At 45.3% G+C, this 27,517-nt stretch overlaps 1 protein-coding gene across 1 annotated transcript; it reads left to right on the top strand.

The window, feature by feature from the left end:
* Nucleotides 1-93: 93 nt before the first annotated feature.
* LOC311113202 (proline-, glutamic acid- and leucine-rich protein 1-like) lies at nt 94-27,289 on the top strand. Its single transcript, XM_084156401.1, has 16 exons — nt 94-252; nt 469-639; nt 1,301-1,450; nt 4,034-4,105; nt 6,486-6,702; nt 6,846-6,978; nt 7,154-7,241; nt 7,340-7,428; nt 7,936-8,049; nt 8,145-8,295; nt 10,224-10,383; nt 10,609-10,664; nt 10,772-11,014; nt 23,285-24,154; nt 24,475-25,482; nt 26,498-27,289. The coding sequence occupies exons 1-16, from the start codon at nt 109-111 to the stop codon at nt 26,591-26,593; spliced, it is 3,762 nt and encodes a 1,253-aa protein (XP_084012527.1). The 5' UTR covers nt 94-108; the 3' UTR covers nt 26,594-27,289.
* Nucleotides 27,290-27,517: the final 228 nt, after the last annotated feature.

Below are 27,517 nucleotides of genomic sequence, written 5' to 3'. Positions count from 1 at the left end.
CAACAAAAACCTTCATGAGAAAGAGCGCATAGAATTGACGTAAAAATATTCGGAGCGTAAATATTTCCGTCGTACAATGATGACGTTGTAGCGTGGCGAAGTGGCAAGATGGCTGCAGCAGCGGCTTGGATGCATGGTCCCTCCAATATGCGGTTAACCGAGGGTCTGGTGTCTGTTCTGAAAGAGCAGCGGCCCGAATATTTACCTGCACTTTTAGCGAATTACCGGGAGCATGGAGTGGTTTCGACTCAGGTAAAATTAGTCAGCTATTCTTGGCGCTCCAGTCCGTAGCATCTGTCTCGATGCAATGGACTCGTGTTAGTCTTTGTTTTCCTGTTTACTGTTGTGTCATAGCTATATAACTTGCTACATAGCTAACTCTAATGAAGTTTTGCTTCTAAAGTTTGTATAGTAGGGTTGATCGCCTGGTTGCTGTCACTTACTTCTCGCTTGGCTTCTAACCCCCAGAGTTCGGGAGCAGTCGGTTGTCTCGTGGGACTCAGCAATGCCAAACTCGGCAACAGCAAAACCAGGTTTGAGGGCCTGTGTCTGCTGTCAGTGTTGGTCAAGGATAGTTCTAGTGATGTGTTCCAGCAACACTGTCTGGCCTGGCTAAGGTCCCTACAGCAGGTCATACAGGTAAGACACACGTATGGACTGGAAACACCTGTAGACTTTTACCATAAACACACCTATGGCAAACATCGGGTGTATTCATTACGTCTTGCAAAGGTAATCGTTTACCGTTTCAGAACTAAACGGATGCAAACGGAACGAAACGAGGACCTACCTGAATATGTCCAATTAAAAACTAAACGTTTTGCAGCAGACAAAATGTTTTGCTACATAATCGGCGTAATGAGTACACCCCTCGATTAAGATATGCAGGTACTGTAGCTAGTAACTACATCGGTCCAAAACATTAACAATGAGACAAATCAAACCGACACCTGCACATCACAATGAAATAAAACCGCTCTTTCTCATCTGAAATCATAGGGACGTCTGAAAGTGCGGGGGTATTGATTAGTAGCAGACCGTATCAAAACGTTTTGCAACGAAAACTGTTTACTCCAAATGTAAAAACACTTTTTTTTTCAATGAAAACAAGAGTTTCTATTGGACAAATTCCGGTAGGTTTCGTTTCGTTTGCTTCTGTTTGGTTCCTAGAGTAAACGTTTTCCGTTGCAAAATGTTTTGCAACAAGCCAAATGTTTTGCTATGGTCTTTGACTAATGAATACACCCCTGAGCTAAATGTATTCCATTTCACCATTTTCGTTCTCTTCTCTCTCCCCCAGTCCCAGGCCCCTCTCCCGTCCATCCAGCTAGCGGTGGGTGTTCTCCAGGACCTGCTCCAGTATTCCTCCCAGCTACCTGAGCTGGCCAGGGAGGTGGGCCTCAACTCTATCTTGGGGATCCTCACCTCCCTGCTAGGCCTCAAGTCTGAGGTAAGATTAACGCTTAAATTGGGCCGGTACACACTGGTACTGAGTTGTGTGGCACCTCACATTTTCCACAGCTTCAGTACCAGGAGTTCTTATGGAATATTGACTGTAAAATATGATGAGTACCATCACCCAAAATGAGTACCTGCGCCTATTTAATTCCACTTCAAGCACTGTAATTGCGTAGGCTGGAGAATACCATTTGAAGTAAATTGTGATGGTGGCAAAATCTGCAAGATTTATTCTGTGTTAGAGAAGAATGTTTCAGATTGTAGGTAGGGCTGTTGCAGTGATCGTATTACCGCCACACTGGCAGTCATGAGTCATGACCGCAGTCAAATTCCATGTGACCGTTGGGTCACGGTAATCTCCTCTTATTCACTCTGGACATGTTTTGGTAGTAGCCAACTAACCAACGATCATCAGGTCGTTAGTGGCCTGGTACTCAGGGCTCTATTGTCCCTCTAACCACTCTGACATCAATGCAAATGCAATAGAAAATCAAATCAAACAATTATCATCAAAACAGTATCCTGCTTTTAAAACTCACCCCGCTGTGATTGATCAATTTGAAGAAAGAAGTTCAACAACAGGTTGAAACTGAGTGGAACACGTGATCGTTCTGGATGTTGTTTCAAAGCCAAACACAACGAAATGGACAGCGCTTTCTAAAGTGATGATTCATGTAGAACACTTATACACATATTAGAGCTTACGCTTACGCCTATATAGCCCCCGTTATATACAATACATTGCTTAATAGCCTACTGCATATTACACACACAGATTTAAGATATCTTTGGTACATAATTGGTCTAGCCTATACTCTAAAATTAAACAAATTCTAGTAATAGCCTTTGAGTGTGGACTGTATTATTATGAATACTGGATGGACTGGTTACCTTATGCTACGCTCCAAACGTTCTATCCATGAGTCTGGGAGAGAACGTATAGGATAGGTGATGCTGTTGGTTGGTTGATTGTGCAGGGCAGCTTACAGAGAATTATAGTTAATTTTTTATTTTATTTTGATAGCCTAGTAATAGGGCATTTTTTTTATATTTTCATAATTAATAGGCTGACACATTACCTTTTAGCTACAGAATATCTCACCACTGTGCGTTTCCATCTCCGCCTCTTTCTCCTTCATTCCTTTCTCAAGCATGCAGAGAGAGGGGCTGTCAACAGTTTAATTAAATATGTTTACTTGTGAAAACATGTTACTTTCGATGTTCCCGAACAGATTTCACTTGGTTTACCAAATGAAGCACTGGGTAGCCACAGAAACGTGGTTGGAGAGCCATGGTATATAGAGTTTGGGCGGAATATCACCTGTCGTGCAGCGAGAGGCTGATGTGTGACGTGAAATAAGTGTTCTTATAAGCCCAGACATTTCTATATGCAATCCCATGTGAAAGCAGAGTTTAGATGGTTGCCACTAAAAAGAGGAGGATCCCAGCTGCTACTATATTTAGGCGTATTTTTCAGCTGCTTGCTATCAAACCAGAGTAGCCAACCCGGCATGATTAAACTGCGGGAAAGCGGCCTCCATTTGCTATTAGAGTTAACATGCATACGGTTGACATGTATTTTATTTATTTTTTCCTGCCCTGTTCCATATTAGTAAAGACGCAATTCAATTGAGAATAGTCTGGTGGGTGAAAATATGATCACTTGATGACAAAAACAGGGTGTGCAGACTGAGGCAAGGAACCGAGCACAAGCTTTTTTTGCGCTCTTTATTTAATCAATAGCCTATAGTCACATCATGCAGCCCATATATGTTTTGATTTCTAAGACATTCTAAGGGTTGTATCATTCACAACTAAATTAGCCAAATAACTCTAAATCTAGCATATAGGAGCTGTTTCAAATGATCACTTTTACGCTCAACATATCCACTTCATATTCGTACTAGCTCCGGAATGGGAAAAATATCCTTTCTATTTTATTCAGCTAAGTTCAATTATATTCTTCTTATTATAAAATAATGGCACGGGACTTATAAGCATATCTTGTCAGCTAAATGAACAAGCCTACAGCCTATGGCATGGAGCATAGCCAGATAACATACAGTAAGTAGGCCAACTCATATTCTGTTCTTCTGAAATACATTTTCTTCATATCATAATGTTTTTTTTTTTAGACCTGCCTAAAATAAATAATGAATATATTGTGGTGGTTTATATTACTAGTTTATTTTGGTGACTTTTTAAAATGTAAATGTTCCAAGGACGCGCGGCTTTTATGCGTGGTGGCCTGGAGATGCTATACATGTTTATGTTAACGGTCAATTACCGTGAGTGGCAGTCATTTCCATGACCATAACCGGCTGACATTCAGGGCGGCAGGTAGCTTAGTGGTTAAGAGCGTTGTACCAGTAACCGAAAGGTCGCTGGTTCTAATCCCCAAGCCGACTAGGTGAAAAATCTGTCGATGTGCCCTTGAGCAAGGCACTTAACCCTAATTGCTCCTGTAAGTCGCTCTGGATAAGAGCGTCTGCTAAATGACCAATTTATTTATAACTGCCACACACCTAATTGTGGGTACAGGTTGGAAAATACATGTGTTTTTTGTCTCTCACAGTTTCACCTAGCTGCCATGGAGGGGATGACCGCATGTATGACGTTCTACCCCAGAGCCTGTGGCTCCCTGAGGGTAAGTAGTAGACGTCACCCATTCATTACATTTACAAATAAGATGCTTGTTTTTTTATATTATGTTTGTTTGGGAGACTCTGTGTTGTATTTCTGTCTCTGACCATTTGTGTTCTTATGAAGAAACTCTGAGGGGTATGCTAAAAAGCAGGATCAAACCAGCTAACTTGCTTAAATATTAGGAAATAACTTTTTTGAAAGATAAGCTTATCATTGGCATGGTCTAATTGACTCAACAACCAAAAACACGTATGGAAGTTTAGCTTTCTACTGAACCATAAAATCTGTAGTTATTTCAGGTTGTTTATCAAAGTTATCAGCTAACTCATTGATCCTGCTAAGGCCTGAAATGCGCTGGTTTTAATAATTTTTTATAAAATAAATCTAACCATCTGCCCTACTGCCTCTCAAGACCCGATGGAGGACTCCATCTCTACTTATGGAATCCCCATAGTTTCCCATTTTAAATATTTGAGAGTAGTATATTTTCTACCTTAGAATGCTAAAATCAATTAAAATCGACCTCAGTAGATGGACTAATATCCCAGTTGCTTTAACCAGCCGAATATCGATTGTTAAAATGAATATATTGCCACGGCTGAATTTCTGTAGTTCAATGCTTCCCTAGTCCCTCTTCTGGCTGTTGGGATAAAATCCATAGTGTGGTTTCAAAATGTATATGGCAAGGTAAGCAAGCCCGGATAAAATTAACAAACTTGCAAAGAGGGAAAGACATTGGAGGACTATCCGTACCAGACTTTATATTGTATTTCCTGGGCCTCTCGAGTGGCGCTGTGGTCTAAGGCACTGCATCGCAGTGCTAGCTGTGCCACTAGAGATCCTGGTTCGAGTCCAGGCTCTGTCGCGACCGGGAAACCCATGGGGCGGCGCACAATTGGCCCAGTGTCGTTCAGGTTAGGAGAGGGTTTGGCTGGAAGGGATGTTCTTGTCCCATCGCGCACTGGCGGGCCGGGTGCAGTGCACGCTGACACGGTCGCCAGGTGTACAGTGTTTCCTCCGACACATTGGTGCGGCTGGCTTCCGGGTTAAGCGGAAGCAGTGCGGCTCGGCTGGGTTGTGTTTCAGAGAACGCACGGCTCTCGACCTTCGCCTCTCCCGAGTCCGTACAGTTGTAGAAAAACAAAACAAAAAACATCCTAAATTGGTTTATACCCTGGCTGAGTATAAAGATAAATAAGTTGTCTCCTATTGTCCTGGAAGAGGTGGTATCCACTGATATATCCCTTAAACGATGTAATATGGTATCTCCTATTGTCCTGGAAGAGGTGGTCTTCACTGATATATCCCTTAAACAATGTAATATGGTATCTCCTATTGTCCTGGAAGAGGTGGTCTTCACTGATATATCCCTTAAACAATGTAATATGGTGTCTCCTATTGTCCTGGAAGAGGTGGTCTCCACTGATATATCCCTTAAACAATGTAATATGGTATCTCCTATTGTCCTGGAAGAGGTGGTCTTCACTGATATATCCCTTAAACAATGTAATATGGTGTCTCCTATTGCCCTGGAAGAGGTGGTCTCCACTGATATATGCCTTAAACAATGTAATATGGTATCTCCTATTGTCCTGGAAGAGGTGGTCTTCACTGATATATCCCTTAAACAATGTAATATGGTGTCTCCTATTGTCCTGGAAGAGGTGGTCTCCACTGATATATCCCTTAAACAATGTAATATGGTATCTCCTATTGTCCTGGAAGAGGTGGTCTTCACTGATATATCCCTTAAACAATGTAATATGGTGTCTCCTATTGCCCTGGAAGAGGTGGTCTCCACTGATATATGCCTTAAACAATGTAATATGGTGTCTCCTATTGTCCTGGAAGAGGTGGTCTCCACTGATATATCCCTTAAACAATGTAATATGGTGTCTCCTATTGTCCTGGAAGAGGTGGTCTCCACTGATATATCCCTTAAACAATGTAATATGGTATCTCCTATTGTCCTGGAAGAGGTGGTCTCCACTGATATATCCCTTAAACAATGTAAACTTCACTTTGGTCATGTTATTGCGCACACGATTTCTATTTGGCACAAAATTGAAAAACAATGTAACTGAGAATTCCCCCAATTGTCCAAATGTGGAATCCGTACCCTTACAGAGATCATGGACAGTAATGCTTTGGACCATGTTGGGGGTGAGGGTACACTTCTTTCTTGTTTTATTTTCCTGTTTATACTGAATTTATTATTCAACTAGTTCTTACCCCTTTATTTTCTTATTTTGAATGACAGGTACATGTTTTATAAACGTACAATTTGAAATGATTAATATACCTGTAATCCCCCCTACAGATTTCCACTGCCCTTCCGGTGTTGCGGAATTTCCTCTTCACTGACAATTTGTCTTCAACAGGACAAACTGGGTGCCTGTTTCTTATCCAACATGGACAGTGTCAGCCCTAAAGTCCAAGAGGTGGCGTGTGAATGTTATGGTCGTCTGCCTTGTCTGGGCGGAGTCTTGGAGAGAGGGGGAGGCGGGCGTAGAGCCGATGGATGGACCAATCAGCTTCACTGCCTGCTGGCCTCGGCCAATGGCATGCTGGCACAGCTCTACCAGGGTACAGAGTCAGGTAAAGAACACTTCTATGAACTGAAATCTTGAAGAACATGGTGGTCTTAGTTGTACAACCAGTGTGCTGCTCATCCATGTTATAAGTAACTGATGTGATTCTCTCCCTCTCTCTCTCTCGTCTCTCTATCTCCTGTGGTCTAGAAGGGATGGTGCCGTATGAGGGGCCAGGTATAGAGCTTCCCTACCCTCCTCTGGACGACACAGACCCCCTCCTCCTCCTCCAGCTCCAACACAGATACCGAGCTGTCAGCCTGGCGCTCAAACACACCCTCGGGTAGGTGCCTCCGGTACATACTCTTTTAACACACTCAAACATACACACTCAGCATTCATGTATATAACACACTAACTTTTATTTGAACCCAAAAGTCATTTTCCCAAGTTAAAAACCCCCAAAACATGTATTTTTTGTAAGTGATGAGTGTTTGACCGTGATTTGTTTCTCTCAGTGTGGATCCGGTCTCTGCAGTGCGTTTGCCTATACAGCAGGTCCTTAACCTGGTCTGTCGCGCCCTGGCTGTCAGCTCCAAGAGCATAGTGAGTTAACTTCCGGAATCTACAAGAACTGAAAGACCGTCTAGTTGGTGTATGACCGCTAATGGCATCTTGTGTTTCTCTGTGTGTTTGCCTTCCAGAATGTAACAGGTGATGGGTGTGTGCGGCTACTGGTGTTGCCTTCCATACACAACCATACTGTAGAGCTTCTGCGTGCTCTCATCACAGCGTAAGTACCCTACTGAAGGCAACCCGAGTGCTAGCTGGGTCAAATCTGACGAAAGCTATATCCCATCTAGACAAAACCTGGCTGAAACAAGCAAATGAGTCTTCGGTTGCCTAGGCAACAGCCCCCACAATGTAGCAGCAGGATGCATATCTGTTTGTGCTCATGCCAACTCTATTGCTGTCATTTTATAGTCAAACAGTTAAGTTGGCATGACAACACAAACAGATCTGGTACTCAGGCTACCCAAGTGCTGGCTTTTAAAATACATGTTTTATTTTTTTGTACCCCTTTTTCTCCCCAATTTCGTGATATCCAATTGGTATTTACAGTCTTGTCCCATCGCTGCAACTCCCGTATGGACTCGGGAGAGGCGAAGGTCGAGAGCCGTGCGTCATCCGAAAACACGACCCGGCCGAGCCGCACCAATGTGTCGGAGGTTATTGTGTGTGTTTTATTCATTAGTGGACTGATGGATTTTCTTCTGGCTCCCTGCTGTATGTATCTCAGTGTAGGCAGTGGGTTGGTGCAGTACTCCAGTGTGTTACAGAGACTGTTCTCTCAGACTCTGTCTGCCTGGACCCCTCTACCTGAAACCAGTCTGGGACAACAGAGAGCATTCAGGTAACTTACACACACACACACACGCATGCAGACACGCACACACACACTTTAAATCTCTTCATTTGTTTTCGATGTGTTTCTCCTTTGACCCATAGTGCAGTGCGTGTGTCCCTGTACCGAACCTTAGAACTCTGGGTCAAGGTGGGAGGAGCCTCAGCCGGTGTGCTGCAGGGAAGCCCCACCCACTCCGAGATCCTACTGGCCCACCTGCTGGGTGACATCACGCCGGGGGCGGACTCTGTCAGGGTGATGAGATCTGATTGGTTTATTGGCAAGGCGAAAGTTTAGGATTGTCATTACTATGGCTCTGTCTGAAACGGAACCTGTTCTCTATGTAGTGCACTGCTTTTGGTCAAAACATTTCACTCACCCTCCACTTATGTCTAACGCCAACCACCTCTCCTTTTTTCCCTCTCCTTTCTTCTTCTCCCTTCTCCACCCCTCTCAACCTCTCTCTCCCCCCTCTCAACCTCTCTCTCAACCTCTCTCTCAACCTCTCTCTCCACCCCTCTCAACCTCTCTCTCCACCCCTCTCAACCTCTCTCTCCCCCCTCTCAACCTCTCTCTCAACCTCTCTCTCCACCCCTCTCAACCTCTCTCTCCACCCCTCTCAACCTCTCTCTCCCCCCTCTCAACCTCTCTCTCCCCCATCTCAACCTCTGTCTCAACCTCTCTCTCCACCCCTCTCAACCTCTCTCTCCACCCCTCTCAACCTCTCTCTCCACCCCTCTTAACATCTCTCTCCCCCCTCTCAACCTTTCTCTCAACCCCTCTCAACCTCTCTCCCCCCTCTCAACCTCTCTCCCCCCTCTCAAATTCTCTCTTCCCCTCTCAACCTCTCTCAACCTCTCTCCCTTCTCCTCCCCTCTCTCTCCCCCCTCTCAACCTCTCTCTCCCCCCTCTCAACCTCTCTCTCCCCCCTCTCAACCTCTCTCTCCCCCCCTCAACCTCTCTCTCCACCCCTCTCAACCTCTCTCCCCCCTCTCAACCTCTCTCTTCCTCTCTCAACATCTCTGCTTTCTCCACCCCTCTCCCTCCCCTCTCAACCTTTCTCTCCCCCTCTCAACCTCTCTCCCTTCTCCACCCCTCGCCCTCCCCTCTCAACCTCTCTCTCTCCCATCTCAACCTATCTCTCTCCCCTCTCAACCTCTCTCCCCACCCCTCTCAACCTCTCTCTCCCCACCCCTCTCAACCTCTCTCTCCCCACCCCTCTCAACCTCTCTCTCCCCACCCCTCTCAACCTCTCTCTCCCCACCCCTCTCAACCTCTCTCTCCCCACCCCTCTCAACCTCTCTCTCCCCACCCCTCTCAACCTCTCTCTCCCCACCCCTCTCAACCTCTCTCTCCCCACCCCTCTCAACCTCTCTCTCCCCACCCCTCTCAAACTCTCTCTCCCCACCCCTCTCAACCTCTCTCTCCCCACCCCTCTCAACCTCTCTCTCCCCACCCCTCTCAACCTCTCTCTCCCCACCCCTCTCAACCTCTCTCTCCCCACCCCTCTCAACCTCTCTCTCCCCACCCCTCTCAACCTCTCTCTCCATCCCTCTCAACCTCTCTCTCCATCCCTCTCAACCTCTCTCCACCCCTCTCAACCTCTCTCTCCATCCCTCTCAACCTCTCTCCATCCCTCTCAACCTCTCTCTCCACCCCTCTCAACCTCTCTCTCCACCCCTCTCAACCTCTCCACCCCTCTAAACCTCTCTCTCTCCACCCCTTTCAACATCTCTTCTCCCCCCTCTCAACCTCTCTCTCCCCCCTCAACCTCTCTTCCCCTCTCAATCTCTCTCAACCACTCTCAACCTCTCTCCCTTCTCCACCCCTCTCCCTCCCCTCTCAACCTTTCTCTCCCCCTCTCAACCTCTCCCTCCCTTCTCCACACCTCTCCCTCCCCTCTCAACCTCTCTCTCCCCCCTCTCAACCTCTCTCCCTTCTCCACCCCTCCCCTCTCAACCTCTCTCCCTTCTCCACCCCTCTCTCTCCCCCTCTCAACCTCTCTCCCTTCTCCACCCCTCTCTCTCCCCCTCTCAACCTCTCTCTCCCGCTCTCAACCTTTCTCCCTTCTCAACCCCTCTCCCTCCCCTCTCAACCTTTCTCTCCCCCTCTCAACCTCTCTCCCTTCTCCAACTCCTCTCCCTCCCGTCTCAACCTCTCTCCCTCTCCACCTCTGTCCTCAGCTCCGTGCGGCCCAGTCGACAGTGGCTGATCTGGTTTCCAGCAAGCCCTGCCCTAAAAGCCGGAAGCCTGGATTGGCTATGGGCAACGGGGGCGGAGCCTCTCTCCAGAGGAAAGGAGACTCGCTGGCCAATCAGGACACATGCATGTCTGCACTCAGAGGTGAGGGGCGGGGTTTATCTCATGCGTTTACATTGGAGACAAATGTGTAAACTAAACAAAATAAATTATTTTCATGGTCTTTTTTTTTCCTGAGTTATGTTGCCAGTGAATGACCATTCCTTTTCATAGTGTATTTTTAGCATTACAGACAATCACAGGTGAATGATATCTTGACTAGCTGTGCTGTGGTGAGAGTAAAACATTCAACTCTCTCTTTCTCTGCAGCACTGAGACAGATCATATTGACCAGTGGAACTCTGCTGAAGGAAGATGTACACAAGGTCAGTTCAGTGTGTGTGAGAGATTCTTATATAAACCTTCCCCATAGCGTTTGTTTATGATACTGTTTGTGTGTTGATGCTCTCTCTTTCTCACTCTCTTCCCCCAGCGTCTCCACGATGTCGTCCTCCCGTTGTGTGTGCGCCTGCAGCAGCAGCATGGGGGTGGCTGTGGGACCGGGGCGGGGGCGGGGGCTGGGGGTGTTAGTGGTCAATACGGTAGTGCCCTCCCTCGTAGGGAGCTTTACCGCCTGCTCCTAGCCCTGGTCCTAGTGCCCCCACCTCGATGGCCCCCGCCCCTCACCTGTACGGTGTCCATACTCAGCCACGGACGTAGGGATAGGAGTCTGAAGGTAGGGGGAATTATGCAAGCAGGGACCGCACAGGCATGCATGCACGCACATTTTTATAATAAAATAAAATAGAACACGCACACACACTGATAGACACGAATGCACAGTGCACCCCCCCCCCCCCCCCCCACACACACACACACACACACACACACACACTGGCTGCAGCCTTAAGGTATGGAGTGGGCTAAATGTATGACTCTCTCTCACACAGGCTCTGTTGATGTCCTGGTGTTTTGTTTTGGTGGTCTGTGTTTAAGCAACCAAGTAAACATTCTCCTGCCTCATCAATTATACTTTCAATAAGAACATACTGATATATACACACACAATTACACAACTGCACCACACACACCAACTTGTGTGTGTGTGTGTGTGTGTGTGTGTGTGTGTGTATGTATATACACACACACACACAAACTCTTACACTGCAAACACACACAACTACACATATACACCACATACATCAACTGATAGAGGTAGCATTATATATACAGCTCTGGAAAAAATTAAGAGACCACTGCAAGAATATAAGTTTCTCTGGTTTTACTATTTATAGGTACAGTGGGGAGAACAAGTATTTGATACACTGCCAATTTTGCAGGTTTTCCTACTTACAAAGCATGTAGAGGTCTGTAATTTCAAAAATCCAGAAAATCACATTGTATGATTTTTAAGTAATTAATTTGCATTTTATTGCATGACATAAGTATTTGATACATCAGAAAAGCAGAACTTAATATTTGGTACAGAAACCTTTGTTTGCAATTACAGAGATCATACGTTTCCTGTAGGTCTTGACCAGGTTTGCACACACTGCAGCAGGGATTTTGGCCCACTCCTCCATACAGACCATCTCCAGATCCTTCAGGTTTCGGGGCTGTCGCTGGGCAATACGGACTTTCAGCTCCCTCCAAAGATTTTCTATTGGGTTCAGGTCTGGAGAATGGCTAGGCCACTCCAGGACCTTGAGATGCTTCTTACGGAGCCACTCCTTAGTTGCCCTGGCTGTGTGTTTCGGGTCGTTGTCATGCTGGAAGACCCAGCCACGACCCATCTTCTCGCGATACATGGCCCCATCCATCCTCCCCTCAATACGGTGCAGTCGTCCTGTCCCCTTTGCAGAAAAGCATCCCCAAAGAATGATGTTTCCACCTCCATGCTTCACGGTTGGGATGGTGTTCTTGGGGTTGTACTCATCCTTCTTCTTCCTCCAAACACGGCAAGTGGAGTTTAGACCAAAAAGCTATATTTTTGTCTCATCAGACCATATGACCTTCTCCCATTCCTCCTCTGGATCATCCAGATGGTCATTGGCAAACTTCAGACGGGCCTGGACATGCGCTGGCTTGAGTAGGGGGACCTTGCGTGTGCTGCAGGATTTTAATCCATGACGGCGTAGTGTGTTACTAATGGTTTTCTTTGAGACTGTGGTCCCAGCTCTCTTCAGGTCATTGACCAGGTCCTGCCGTGTAGTTCTGGGCTGATCCCTCACCTTCCTCATGATCATTGATGCCCCACGAGGTGAGATCTTGCATGGAGCCCCAGACCGAGGGTGATTGACCGTCATCTTGAACTTCTTCGATTTTCTAATAATTGCGCCAACAGTTGTTGCCTTCTCACCAAGCTGCTTGCCTATTGTCCTGTAGCCCATCCGAGCCTTGTGCAGGTCTACAATTTTATCCCTGATGTCCTTACACAGCTCTCTGGTCTTGGCCATTGTGGAGAGGTTGGAGTCTGTTTGATTGAGTGTGTGGACATGTGTCTTTTATACAGGTAATGAGTTCAAACAGGTGCAGTTAATACAGGTAATGAGTGGAGAACAGGAGGGCTTCTTAAAGAAAAACTAACAGGTCTGTGAGAGCCGGAATTCTTACTGGTTGGTAGGTGATCAAATACTTATGTCATGCAATAAAATGCAAATTAATTACTTAGAAATCATACAATGTGATTTTCTGGATTTTTGTTTTATATTCCGTCTCTCACAGTTGAAGTGTACCTATGATAAAAATTACAGACCTCTACATGCTTTGTAAGTAGGAAAACCTGCAAAATCGGCAGTGTATCAAATACTTGTTCTCCCCACTGCATGTGTTTGGGTAAAATTAACATTTTTGTTTTATTCTATAAACTACTGACAACATTTCTCCCAAATTCCAAATAAAAATATTGTCATTTAGAGCATTTATTTGCAGAAAATGACAACTGGTCAAAATAACAAAAAAGATGCAGTGTTGTCAGACCTCGAATAATGCAAAGAAAATAAGATCATGTTCATTTTTAAACAACACAATACTAATGTTTTAACTTAGGAAGAGTTCAGAAATCAATATTTGGTGGATAACCCTGATTTTCAATCACAGCTTTCATGTGTCTTGGCATGCTCTCCACCAGTCTTTCACATTTGATGTTGGGTGACTTTATGCCACTCCTGGCGCAAAAATTCAAGCAGCTCGGCTTTGTGTGATGGCTTGTGACCATCCATCTTCCTCTTGATCACATTCCAGATGTTTTCAATGGGGTTCAGATCTGGAGATTGGGCTGGCCATGACAGGGTCTTGATCTGGTGGTCCTCCATCCACACCTTGATTGACCTGGCTGTGTGGCATGGTGCATTGTCCTGCTGGAAAAACCAATCCACAGAGTTGGGGAACAATGTCAGACCAAAAGGAAGCAAGTTTTCTTCCAGGACAACCTTGTACGTGGCTTGATTCATGCGTCCTTCACAAAGACAAATCTGCCCGATTCCAGCCTTGCTGAAGCACCCCCAGATCATCACCGATCCTCCACCAAATTTCACAGTGGGTGCGAGACACTGTGGGTGCGAGACACCCAGGTGTTGGGTAAAGCTGAAAATTGGACTCATCAGAGAAGATGACCTTACTCCAGTCCTCTACGGTCCAATCCTTATGGTATTTTGCAAACCTCAGCCTGGCTCTTCTTTGCTTATCATTGATGAAGGGCTTTTTTCTAGTTTTGCACGACTTCAGCCCTGCCCCTAGGAGCCTGTTTCGAACTGTTCTCGCCGTGCACTTCACCCCAGCTGCCGTTTGCCATTATTTTTGTAGGTCACTTGATGTCATCCTACGGTTGTTGAGTGACATTCGAATGAGTTGGCGGTCATCCCGTCAGTAGAGAGTTGTTTTCGCCCTCTACCGGTCTGTAGCTTTGTTGTCCCCAATGTCTGCTGCTTGACCTTGTTCTTATGAACCGCCGTCTTTGAAATTTTAAGGATGGAAGCAACATGACGCTCACTGTATCCCTCTGCCAGTAAAGCCAGAATTGAACCCTTCTTTTCCTCACTCAAAACTTTCCTTTTCAACTCTTGGCATGGTCAATAGTTATTTTTTGATTAATATTACTTTTGAGGTACTATTAGCACTGTTTTTGCCATACAGCTGTGCTATTGCAAGAGGATAGTGATGACCACAGCAGTGGTTTTTATATTTTTCCTCGTTAAATAAGATTTGGTTCAGGTGATCACCTAATCAGTACCTAATTCAGTAGAATGAGTTGTGCCTGTGTTGGAATTCAACAGACACTGGAATGGAATGGCTGTCATACATGTAGTGATGCTGATTTAAGAAAGATTTGCAGTGGTCGCTTAATTTCTTCCAGAGCTGTGTATATCTATTACACCACCGGTCCAAAGTTTTAGAACACCTACTCATTCAAGGGTTTTTCTTTATTTCTACTATTTTCTACATTGTAGAATAATAATGAAGACATCAAAACTATGAAATAACACACATGGATTCATGTAGTAACCCAAAAAGTGTTAATAAATCAAAATATATTTTATTTTTGAGATTCTTCAAATAGCCACCCTTTGCCTTGATGACAGCTTTCCACACTCTTGGCCTTCTCTCAACCAGCTTCACCTGGAATGCTTTTCCAACAGTCTTGAAGGAGTTCCCACATATGCTGAGCACTTGTTGGCTGCTGTTCCTTCACTTTGCGTTCCGACTCATCCCAAACCATCTCAATTTGGAAAATGAACATGCATATGTTCACCCACACCGCATCTTATAAAGACACAGCGGTTGGAACCAAAAATCTCAAATTTGGACTCCAGACCAAAGGACATATTTCCACGGGTCTAATGTCCATTGCTCGTGTTTCTTAGCCCAAGCAAGTCTCTTCTTCTTACTGGTGTCCTTTAGTAGTGGTTTCTTTGCAGCAATTCTACCATGAAGGCCTGATTCACACAGTCTCCTCTGAACAGTTGATGTTGAGATGTGTCTGTTACTTGAACTCTGTGAAGCATTTATTTGGGCTGCAATTTCTGAGGCTGGTAACTCTCTAATGAACTTATCCTCTACAGCAGAGGTAACTCTGGGTCTTCCATTCCTGTGGTGGTCCTCATGAGAGCCAGTTTCATCATAGCACTTGATGGTTTTTGCGACTGCACTTGAAGAAACTTTAAAAGTTATTGACATTTTCTGGATTGACTGACCTTCATGTCTTAAAGTAATGATGGGCTGTCGTTTCTCTTTGCTTATTTGAGCTGTTCTTGCCATAATATGGACGTAGTCTTTTACTAAATAGGGCTATCTTCTGTATACCCCCCCCCTCCCACCTTGTCACAACACAACTGATTGGCTCAAGTGCATTAAGAAGGAAAGAAATTCCACAAATTAACTTTTAAGAAGGCACACCTGTTAATTGAAATGCATTCCAGGTGACTACCTCATGAAGCTGGTTGACAGAATGCCAAGAGTGTGCAAAGCTGTCATCAAGGCAAAGGGTGGCTATTTGAAGAATCTCAAATATATATAATATATTTTTATTTGTTTAACACTTTTTTTGGTTACTACATGATTCCATATGTGTTATTTCATAGTTTTGATGTGTTCACTATTATTCTACAATGTAGAAAATAGTAAAAATAAAGATAAAACCTTGAATGAGTAGGTGTTCTAAAACTTTTGACCGGTAGTGTGTGTATACATACACACACACACACACACACACACACACACACAGTTTTCCTATCATACACGCCCCATATTTATATACTGGGTGGTTGGAGCCCTGAATGCTGATTGGCTGACAGCCGTGGTATGTCAGACCGTATACCATGGGTATGTCAAAACATTTATTTTACTGCTCTATTTACATTGATAACTAGTTTATAATAGCAATAAGGCACCTCGGGGGGGGGGGGGGGGGGGGGGGGGTTTGTGGTATATGGCCAATATACATTTTAGTCATTTAGCAGATGCTCTTATCCAGAGCGACTTACATTTTCATACTGCCCCCCGTGGGAAACGAACCCACAACCCTGGCGTTGCAAGCCCCATGCTCTACCAACTGAGCTACAGGCGACTAAGGGATGTATCCATGTTGCGTCGTGCTGAAGAACAGCCCTTAGCCGTGGTATATTGGCCATATACCACACCTCCTCAGCCCTTATTGCTTAAATATATAATATTAGGGCTGACCCCATTTAGTCGACTGGTCGATTGGCTGTTGGTCGACCAATATTTCTTTGGGTCGAGCAGTGGCAAATATATGATTTATTTTTAATGGCACACGAGACACCTGTCTGACTCACGCCTGTCTCAGTGGACTAATCCATTGCGGAGGCACACCAGTATCCCCAGTAGTACATTACCTTAATTACCATCATTTATCATCTACAATGTTTGTTTTGTTACGGTAATTTCTGTTAATGCGTTCAATATATTATTATTATTATTACAGTCTTACCGTTGTCATTGTAGGAGTGGACATGTTGTTTGCGGAGCCCACAACCTAGGCTACACTTGTGATAAAAAAGTGTTGGTTTATTTCATTCAATTTACAAGTTGTCAATGTATTACCGTAATTGTCTTTTGTTTGGAGCACTCCTGTCAATCTTGAGCAAGGACACGCGCCTGATTACGCGTATAGAAGTATGAAACTATTTCTGATTGTCTTAACTCGCCATCACTGTGGAGCTTCTGAAAGTAATGTTTTCTTTGCCTCAAAACAGCAAGTAAACAAAGTCTGTTTTTATATCCATTGAGAATGACAATAGTTCCTCAATGTAGCCTATTTGAAAAATCTTTCTAGCTCTCTCTTTTTAATAACCACTCTGCATGAAAGGGTAAAACATTTTTAATGCTCTGGTCCGGTGGAAACGTCATAAAAAGGCCTACCTGATCACTTCTTATCCCTTGCGCAAATAGTGTACAGCTGTGTCTGCCTGTCCGGAGCGCACTGGCCCGGGAAACTCTGAGGGCCCAGAATATTTTATGCAATGTTGCAAGTTTGCTAGAACGAGCTTCGGGCCGGACTAAGTTAATAGTTGATAAAACATTTCAAGTTCCTTGCAAACAGGCCATTTGTAGCCAATGTGATTTATAGGATATTCATTTTTATCTGGAAATGTTCTACCTGCAGGCTTAATGTTACATTTTTTTGTTGGCTTTATGTAGGCTATTTTTACATATTGACAATGGCAATCGAAGTTACTTTTAGATTTGTGTCATTTTCATTTTGATATAATTTTTATTAACCACATGACATTGATTTGGAGATGTGAATACTTTTTTTTATTATAAATGAAATGAAACTGTTCCACGAAAATGTGCATATGAAAATCATAACTGGCACGCAGATCAGTAGAAATGGTATGATAACTTGGCACTCCAAATGGAAAAGGTTGCCGACAGCTGGTGTAGCCTATAACCGGCAACTTCAGGAGCTTAACGGCAGAATGCGAAGGCCAGCAGCGGGAGGAGGGCCGGGAACAGTTTTTCTTCTTCTTCTGGTTAGGCTATATTGATCTCTGGCTCCCTCTTTGTAATTTGTGTGTCTCAATTTTTAATCGCAGTGCTTAAAGCATCAGACAAGCTCAGTAGCCTGCATATAAACTCAGCAAAAAAAGAAACCTCCCATTTTCAGGACCCTGTCTTTCAAAGATAATTCATAAAATTCCAAATCACGTCACAGATCTTCATTGTAAAGGGTTTAAACACTGTTTCCCATGCTTGTTCAATGAACCATAAACAATTTAATGAAAACTAAAAGAAAGATGCCCAGGGTCCCTGCTCATCTGCGTGAACGAGCCTTAGGCATGCTGCAAGGAGGCATGAGGACTGCAGATGTGGCCAGGGCAATAAATTGCAATGTCCGTACTGTGAGACGCCTAAGACAGGGCGGACGGCTGATTGTCCTCGCAGTGGCAGACCATGTGTAACAGCACTTGCACAGGATCAGTACATCTGAACATCACACCTGCGGGACAGGTACAGGATGGCAACAACAACTGCCCGAGTTACACCAGGAACGCACAATCCCTCCATCACTGCTCAGACTGTCCGCAATAGGCTGAGAGAGGCTGTTCTGAGGGCTTGTAGGCCTGTTGTAAGGCAGGTCCTCACCAGACATCACCGGCAACAACGTTGCCTATGGGCACAAACCCACCGTCGCTGGACCAGACAGGACTGGCAAAAAGTGCTCTTCACTGACGAGTCGCGGTTTTGTCTCACCAGGGGTGATGGTTGGATTCGCGTTTATCGTCAAAGGAATGAGCATTACACTGAGGCCTGTACTCTGGAGCGGGATCGATTTGGAGGTGGAGGGTCCGTCATGGTCTGGGGCGGTGTGTCACAGCATCATCGGACTGAGCTTGTTTTCATTGCAGGCAATCTCAACGCTGTGCGTTACAGGGAAGACATCCTCCTCCCTCATGTGGTACCCTTCCTGCAGGCTCATCCTGACATGACCCTCCAGCATGACAATGCCAGCAGCCGTACTGCTCGTTCTGTGCGTGATTTCCTGCAAGACAGGAAAGTCAGTGTTCTGCCATGGCCAGCGAAGAGCCCGGATCTCAATCCCATTGAGCACGTCTGGGACCTGTTGGATCGAAGGGTGAGGACTAGGGCCATTCCCCCCAGAAATGTCAGGGAACTTGCAGGTGCCTTGGTGGAAGAGTGGGGTAACATCTCACAGCAAGAACTGGCAAATGTGGTGCAGTCCATGAGGAGGAGATGCACTGAAGTACTTAATGCATCAGGGACACATTATTCAATTTCTGTTAGTCACATGTCTGTGGAACTTGTTCAGTTTGTCTCAGTTGTTGAATCTTGTTATGTTCATACAAATATTTACACATGTTAATTTAGCTGAAAATAAACGCAGTTGACAGTGAGAGGACTTTTCATTTTAGTTGATTTTATTCAAACATATGGTGTGTCTATATATGGAAAAATACATGTTTAAACATGTCAACCAAGCGATTGGTCGAAAGAACAGACAACGCACGGTCAACCAAGATTTTTCTTTGTGTGTGTGTATATGTATACATACATACATACATACATACATACATACATACATACATACATACATACATACATACATACATACATACATACAGTGCATTCGGAAAGTATTCAGACCCCTTGACTTTTTCCACATTTTGTTACATTGCAGCCTTATTCTAAAATTGATTAAATTATTTTTTTCCTTCAATCTACACACAATTCCCCATAATGACAAAGCAAAAACAGGTTTTTAGAAATTTTTGCAAATGTATTACAAATAAAAAACTTTCACATTTACGTAAGTATTCAGACCCTTTACTCAGTACTTTTGTTGAAGCACCTTTGGCAGCGATTACAGCCTTGAGTCTTCTTGGGTATGACGCTACAAGCTTGGCACACCTGTATTTTGGGAGTTTCTCCCATTCTTCTATGCAGATTCTCTCAAGCTTTTCCAGGTTGGATAGGGAGCGTCGCTGCACAGCTATTTTCAGGTCTCTCCAGAGATGTTCGATCGGGTTCAAGTCTGGGCTCTGGCTGGGCCACTCAAGGACATTCAGAGACTTATCCCGAAGCCACTTTTCAAATCAAATTGTATTTGCCACATGCGCCTAATAGAACAGGTGTAGACATTACAGTGAAATGCTTACTTACATGCCCTTAAACAACAATTCATTTTTTTAAAGATTTTTTATTTTTGTAAGTGTTAAGTAAAAAGAAATACAAGCAAAATAACTAAAGAGCAGCAGTAAAATAAAATAACAGTAGGGAGGCTATATACAGGAGGGTACCGATGCAGAGTCAATGTGCGGGGGCACCGGCTAGTCGAGGTAATTGAGGTAATATGTACATGTGGGTAGAGTTAAAGTGACAGAGTAAACAGAGTAGCAGCAGTGTAAAAGAGGGGGGTGGGGGTGGGGGGGCAGTGCAAATAGTCCGGGTAGCAATGATTAGCTGTTCAGGAGTCTTATGGCTTGGGGGTAGAAGCTGTTGAGAAGCCTTTTGGACCGCTTGCCATGCAGTAGCAGAGAGAACAGTCTATGACTAGGGTGGCTGGAGTCTTTGACAATTTTGAGGGTCTTCCTCTGACACCGCCTGGTATAGAGGTCCTGGATGGCAGGAAGCTTGGCCCCAGTGATGTACTGGGCCGTACGCACTACCCTGTAGTACCTTGCGGTCGGAGGCTGAGCAGTTGCCATACCAGGCGGTGATGCAACCAGTCAGGATGCTCTCTGGTGCAGCTGTGTAACTTTTTGAGGATCTGAGGACCCATGCCAAATCTTTTCAGTCTCCTGAGGGGGAATAGGCTTTGTCGTGCCCTCTTCACGACTGTCTTGGTGTGTTTGGACCATGATAGTTTGTTGGTGATGTGCACACCAAGGAACTTGAAGCTCTCAACCTGTTCCACTACAGCCCCGTCGATGAGAATGGGGGGCGTGCTCAGTCCTCTTTTTTTTTTCCTGTAGTCCACAATCATCTCCTTTGTCTTGATCACGTTGAGAGAGAGGTTGTTATCCTGGCACCACACGGCCAGGTCTCTGACCTCCTCCCTATAGGCTGTCTCATCGTTGTCGGTGATCAGGCCTACCACTGTTGTGTCGTCAGCAAACTTAATGATGGTGTTGAAGTCGTGCCTGGCCATGCAGTCATGGGTGAACAGGGAGTACAGGAGGGGACTACCCCTGAGGTGCCCCCGTGTTGAGGATCAGCGTGGCGGATGTGTTGTTACCTACCCTAACCACCTGGGGGCGGCCCGTCAGGAAGTCCAGGATCCAGTTGCAGAGGGAGGTGTTTAGTCCCAGGATCCTTAGCTTAGTGATGAGCTTTGAGGGCACTATGGTGTTGAACGCTGAGCTGTAGTCAATGAACAGCATTCTCACATAGGTGTTCCTCTTGTCCAGGTGGGAAAGGGCAGTGTGGAGTGCAATAGAGATTGCATCATCTGTGGATCTGTTGGGGCGGTATGCAAATTGGAGTGGGTCTAGGGTTTCTGGGATAATGGTGTTGATGTGACCCATGACCAGCCTTTCAAAGCACTTCATGGCTACAGACGTGAGTGCTACGGTTCATTTGTCATTTAGGCAGGTTATCTTAGTTTCCTTGGGCACAGGGACTATGGTGGTCTGCTTTAAACATGTTGGTATTACAGACTCAGTCAGGGTCTGCGTCTTCTTGGTCGTTGTCCTGTTGGAAGGTGAACCTTCGCCCCAGTTTGAGGTCCTGAGCACTCTGGAGCAGGTTTTCATCAAGGATCTGTCTGTACTTTGCTCCGTTCATCTTTCCCTCGATCCTGACTAGTCTTCCAGTCCCTGCCGCTGAAAAACATCCCAACAGCATGATGCTGCCACCCATGCTTCACCGTAGGGATGGTGCCAGGTTTCCTCCAGACGTGACGCTTGGCATTCAGGCCAAAGAGTTCGATCTTGGTTTCATCAGACCAGAGAATCTTGTTTCTCATGGTCTGAGAGTCCTTAAGGTGCCTTTTGGCAAACTCCAAGCGGGCTGTCATGTGCCTTTTACTGAGGAGTGGCTTCCGTCTGGCCACTCTACCATAAAGGCCTGATTGGTGGAGTGCTGCGGAGATGGTTGGCCTTCTGGAAGGTTCTCCCATCTCCACAGAGGAACTCTAGAGCTCTGTCAGCATGACCATCGGTTTCTTGGTCACCTCCCTGACCAAGGCCCTTTTCCCCCCGATTGCTCAGTTTGGCCTGGTGGCCAGCTCTAGGAAGAGTCTTGGTGGTTCCAAACTTCTTCCATTTAAGAATGATGGAGGCCACTGTGTTCTTGGGGACCTTCAATACTGCAGACATTTTTTGGTACCCTTCCCCAGATCTGTGCTTCGACACAATTCTGTCTCGGCGCTCTATGGACAATTCCTTTGACCTCATGGCTTGGTTTTTGCTTTGACATGCACTGTCAACTGTAGGACCTTATATAGACAGGTGTGTGCCTTTTCTACATTTTACATTTACATTTTAGACATTTAGCAGACACTCTTATCCAGAGGGACTTACAGTTAGTGAGTGCATACATTTTTCATACTGGCCCCCCGTGGGAATCGAACCCACAACCCTGGCGTTGCAAGCGCCATGCTCTACCAACTGAGCTACAGGAGGCCTTTCATGTCCAATCAATTGAATTTACCACAGGTGGACTCCAATCAAGTTGTAGAAACATCTCAAGGATGATCAATGGAAACAGGATGCAACTGAGCTCAATTTTGAGTCTCATAGCAAAGGGTCTGAATACTTATGTAAATACGTTTTTTTTATTATTATTATATATTATTTTTTTTTACATTTGCAAACATTTCTAAAAACCTCTTTTCGGTTTGTCATTATGGGGTTTGGTGTGTAGATTGGTGAGGGGATAACATTATTTTTTTTAATCAATTTTAGAATAAGGCTGTAACGTAACGAAATGTGGAAAAAGGGAAGGGGTCTGAATACTTTCCGAATGCACTGTATTTAAAGGAAAACGCCACCCAAAAACTATCTTTTAGTATTTGTTTAATTTGTCCATTGTTGATATAGTCCCAAAATGTTTTGCAGGTCAGCAATCAAGTTTCCAAGGTGTATATAACATTCAAAATGCATAAATACAGCCGGTATGATCCATTTTGCAATATAAAAATTAAAAAATATAAAACATCATATGGTTCAAAATACATCATACCGACTGTATTTCTGTATTTTGAAAGTCGTATACCTTGGAAACTTGATTGCTGACAGTTTTTCTTTAACTGTGAATAAAATGAATGTTTTGAGAGACAGTTCAACTTGAGTTTAGTGGTGTCATGTTACCCTCATAGGCTGTTTAGAGATACTCTGGGTAGATTTGTATATAGCGTAGGAGTATTTTCCATGTGTACTGTTATTTTCTCCTTTTGGTTAGCTCAGGCAAATTTGTGTCCATAGTGAAATGTACTGGACTAGTGACCTTTTTAGAATGCACTTGTTTACTGATCATTCTCTCTCTCTCTCTCTCTCGTGTCTCTCTCTCTCGTGTCTCTCTTCAGGTCTCCTCCTTCTGCACTGAGGCCCTGACCATATGCAACTCCCTTCTCCACCCGCGCACCCCATCCCTCTCCCTCCCCCTGCCCCCCCTCACCCTCAAACCCAGCCCTGCCGCCTCCCTCCTCACCCCTTCCCAGGCCTCCAGCCTCACCCTCCCCACCCTCCTCGGAGGTCCCTTCCCCGGCCGACACACACTCGGCCTGGGCCATACCCTCCTAGGTTCCCTGGACAACCACCTATCTCTGGTTCCTCCCGGGCTCTCTGGCCAGGGCTCTACTCCAGGAGACCTGCTCCTGTCCCCCCATCAGGGCGAGCTGGCAGGGCTGGGGCTCTCAGAGGGCCAGAGACCCGTCTTCATCCGTTACGACAAAGAGGAAGCAGAGGATGTGGAGATTTCACTAGAGAGCGACTCGGACGATAGCGTTGTCATCTTCCCACGGGGGATGCTGATGTTACAGAACCAAGATGGCGCCAGCACCGGGGCCACTCTCCCCGTGTCTTCCTTAGTACCAGGGGGTGCCACGCTCCCCGTACCCGGTCCAGGGGACGACCCAGGCGGGGACATCTCCCTCCCCCTCTCCAATGACCTCCCCTCCACCTCCCTCACTCACCCTCTCCTCCCCTCCACTTCCCTCCCTCACCCTCTCCTCCCCTCCTCCGCCGCTCCTAACTCCATCAACTCGTTCCCTCCGGCTCCGCTAGCCTCTCTGGTTCCCCCCCTCAACTCCACCGGCGTGACCCAGCTCGGTGCTCCCTCTGTGGGGTTAGGAGTTGGGGCTGACTCCCTCCCTGGAGCCCAGCTACAGCAGATGTTGCTTCAGGGCCAGCCACCAGCCCCAGGTCAACCCACACCACTGGGTCTCCCCATACAGGTAAAATCACAAAGAAATGTGAGTTATAGATCTCTCATTCTCATTAAAAGCAAGTCTGTGAAGCCGTAGATCCGTTCTGTGTGCGCTATTTCTATGCTTCCCCCCTTAAGTTTCGTTTTTGCGTCTTTTTACGTCCGGTGTTGTACACCAGATTTAAAAAGCGGAAAATACTACTATATTTTGGGTTATTTAAAAGGTAGATAGTACAATGGTTCTCTACACTATGCATTGCTTGTTTCATCACATGATCTGACAGACGTTTCCGAAATGCACCAGCTCCAGAACCCTTTAAATACAATGTTCTGACTTTGACTCTACAGATGCACCAGCTCCAGAACCAGCTAGCTCAGCCCAGCAGAGCCCTACAGCAGCAACAGGCCAGTGAGGAAGATCATTCTGTTATTAATATCAACAGCTCTGATGAGGAAGAGGAGGAGGATGAAGAGATGGAGGATGAGGACGAGCTGGGAGAGGAGGAGGAGGAGTTGGAGGAGGAAGAGGAGGAGGAAGAAGGGAGTGATTTCCCCGATGAAGAAGAAGAGTTTTATGATGGAGAAGAGTTTGATGACTATGAGGAGGAAGAGGGGGAGGAGATGGAAGATGAAGATGAAGGAGAAGAAGAAGAAGAAGAAGAAGAAGAAGAGGAGGAAGAGATCAGGCTGTTGGACGGAGAAGGGAGGAGGGGAGGGATGGGGAGGGAGGAAGGAGAGGTGCTCCGAGAAGTGGCGGAGGAAGGAGGGATGGGGGGATTCTGCATGGAGAGAGAGATGGAAGGAGGTATAGAGGAGCTGGAGACCAACAGAAGAGTGTACGGGGAAGAAGGAGTGAAGGCTCAGGAGGTAGAGAGCATCGGCGTGCTGGAGGAAGAGAGGGAAGGAGGAGAGGAGGATGACACTGAAGGGATGAACGACCCGACAATGCCTCAGATTCTGTGTGTGACGGGCGGCGCTCTGGAAGAGAGGGAGGAGCTAGGGGAGGGGCAAGGGCAGGAAGTTAAGTCTTGTGAGCAGCAGGGAGCCGATCGTCCAGAGGCAACGTCCTCTTCTGAAGGCCCCGCCCCTCAACACGAACAGGAAGCGGAGCCTGCACAGGAAGTGAGGGTGGGCGGCAACGACCAGCCATCCAATCAGGGAGAAGAACCAGCAAAACAGGGCGGGGACTCTGCTAAAGAGGATATTAAGTCATCAGCAGCTCCGAGCGAGACAGAGGGGGAGGAGCCTGAATGCGAGAAAGGAGGAGAGGAGGATGGAGAAGAGGATGGGCGAGGGATGAAGAGGAAGAGGGAGGGAGAGGAGGAAGGAACAGGACAGGGTACAGAGAAGAAAAAGGTAAGTGGTCTTTCTCAGACCATCCTTAAAACCATTCACATTCCAAGCCTTTTAGCTCCTTTTTTTCCCATGAGCGACTTCCTTGGACATGATTTGTGTGTAGATACAGTGAGCTCCAAAAGTGTTGGGACAGTGAATTTTTTGTATATCTTTTTTTGTCTCTGTACTCCAGCACTTTGATTTTGATGCTACCATGATTACGGATAATCCTGAATGTATTGTGAATAATGTTGAGTGAGAAAGTTAGACGCACAAATATCATATCCCCCCAAAAATGCTAACCTCCCCTGTTCTTGTAATGGTGAGAGGTTAGCATGTCTTGGGGGTATGATATTTGTGCGTCTAACTTTCTCACTCATTATTATTCACGGTTCATTCAGGACTATCCGTAATCATGGTAGCATCCACATTCATGTACAAGTTTATAGAAATGTATTATATTCTTATTTACAATAAAAGTGACTCCAAAATGACACAATACATTATTTACCATTCATTTCTATTGAGCACAAAATAATCTGAAACACAACTAAAACCGACAGCAAATGCATCCAACAAGTTTGTAGAGTCACAAGCTTGATGTAATCGTTGCGTGCTAGGAATATGGGACCAAATACTAAACTTTTGACAACTTTAATAAACAGAAGTGAATTTGTCCAAATACTTTTGGTCCCCTAAAATGGGGGGGGGGGACCAAAAGCTGCCAGTCTGCACTTTAACCTCAGTCATTGTATCATTTCAAATCCAAAGTGCTGAAGTACAGAGCCAAAACAACAAAAAATGTGTCACTGTCCCAATACTTTTGGAGCTCACTGTATACCAATCATCTGTTTTTAGATACAAAATGTTAGTTAATGGCTGTTGTGCAGTTCCTCTTTCACAGAATGATGTAAATCTAACTTCCCTCTTTCTCTCCCTCACTTCCTTTCTCTCCCTCCCTCTCTCTCCCTCTCTCTCTCGCTCTCCCTCTTTCTCTTTCTGTTTCTGTTTTCTCTCTTTTTCTCTCTTCTCTCAGTTGGATGAAGAAGTGATGGCGTCCATGTTGGCTGATTTTGTAGCCTGCCCTCCAGACGATGAGGAAAAAGGTCCCTCGGTATCCAACCCCTCCTAAAGAAGGCCAGACACAAAACCATCAGAACAACTTGATTTCTACCCCCCTCTTATCTTAGTCTCACATAAGGTTGCAAAATTCTCAGGTTTTCCTGGAATCTCGGTTGGAAGACTCAGTGAATCGGGAGGGAATTAACAGGAAATCCTCCAACCAGGATTTCTGGAAAAACCAGGGGATTTTGAGAAAGTTTCCGCTGCATTTTGCATCCCTAGTCTCACACATTCATTCATTACCAACATGCAGCTTAGACAATGTTCAAAACATTAACATTTCCAACTTGAAAATTGCCATAGTCTCTGTATGACTTGTTGTATATTTTAATATACAATCGACTTCCGCACTCTTTTAGATGTTGGAAATAGAGCGTTCTTAAAAGAAAGATTACGTTTCCACTTCCACGACAGTGGTAGCGTTTGTAAAACACTCTCTGGACTCTATATTATAAAAACCAGTTTAGTTTACATCAACCTTAGACTTTGACATCGATTGATTGAAAGACATAGCAGTCAAGACATTGCAGCTCTTCAATACTGGCGTGTGGTATCCTACGGTTAGTGAGTGTAGTAGTGGTAGTAGTACTAGTATTAGTAGTAGTGTGTTTTTTGGGTCACCTATCATGTTCATGTTTTTGGGGTCTTATATACAGTATAAATTCTTTTTGTTATAAAATAAATAAACGTCAAAGACACAACTGCTGAAAGTCTGTATTGTATTGATGTTTCAGATAAAGTTTGACTTTGGGAATTTATTAACTCACCCTACTGTTAGTATGAATGCTTAATTTAGGTGTCACTTTTAGAGGGTGTTTCTTCATCCGACATAGCACTGTGCTACTCTGTACTTTTTAAAACAGGAAGCGTGTTGAACGCTGCGCAAAACCAAGTACAGTATATTAGTCTGTGCAATCCAGACCAAGCTGTGATC

The sequence above is a fragment of the Coregonus lavaretus genome, assembly GCF_964263955.1.
Source record: "Coregonus lavaretus genome assembly, chromosome: 39".
NCBI lineage: Eukaryota > Metazoa > Chordata > Actinopteri > Salmoniformes > Salmonidae > Coregonus > Coregonus lavaretus.
Note: the sequence above shows the minus strand (reverse complement) of the source record. Positions and strands in the feature narration are given on the sequence as shown.

Bases quoted from the DNA above. Each gene is read 5' to 3' on its own strand.
- LOC311113202 (XM_084156401.1), top strand. From the start codon at position 109: ATGGCTGCAGCAGCGGCTTGGATGCATGGTCCCTCCAATATGCGGTTA. The intron at 6,979-7,153 runs GTAGGTGCCTCC...TGTTTCTCTCAG, and splicing joins GCGCTCAAACACACCCTCGG to TGTGGATCCGGTCTCTGCAG. The intron at 7,429-7,935 runs GTAAGTACCCTA...TATGTATCTCAG, and splicing joins CTGCGTGCTCTCATCACAGC to TGTAGGCAGTGGGTTGGTGC.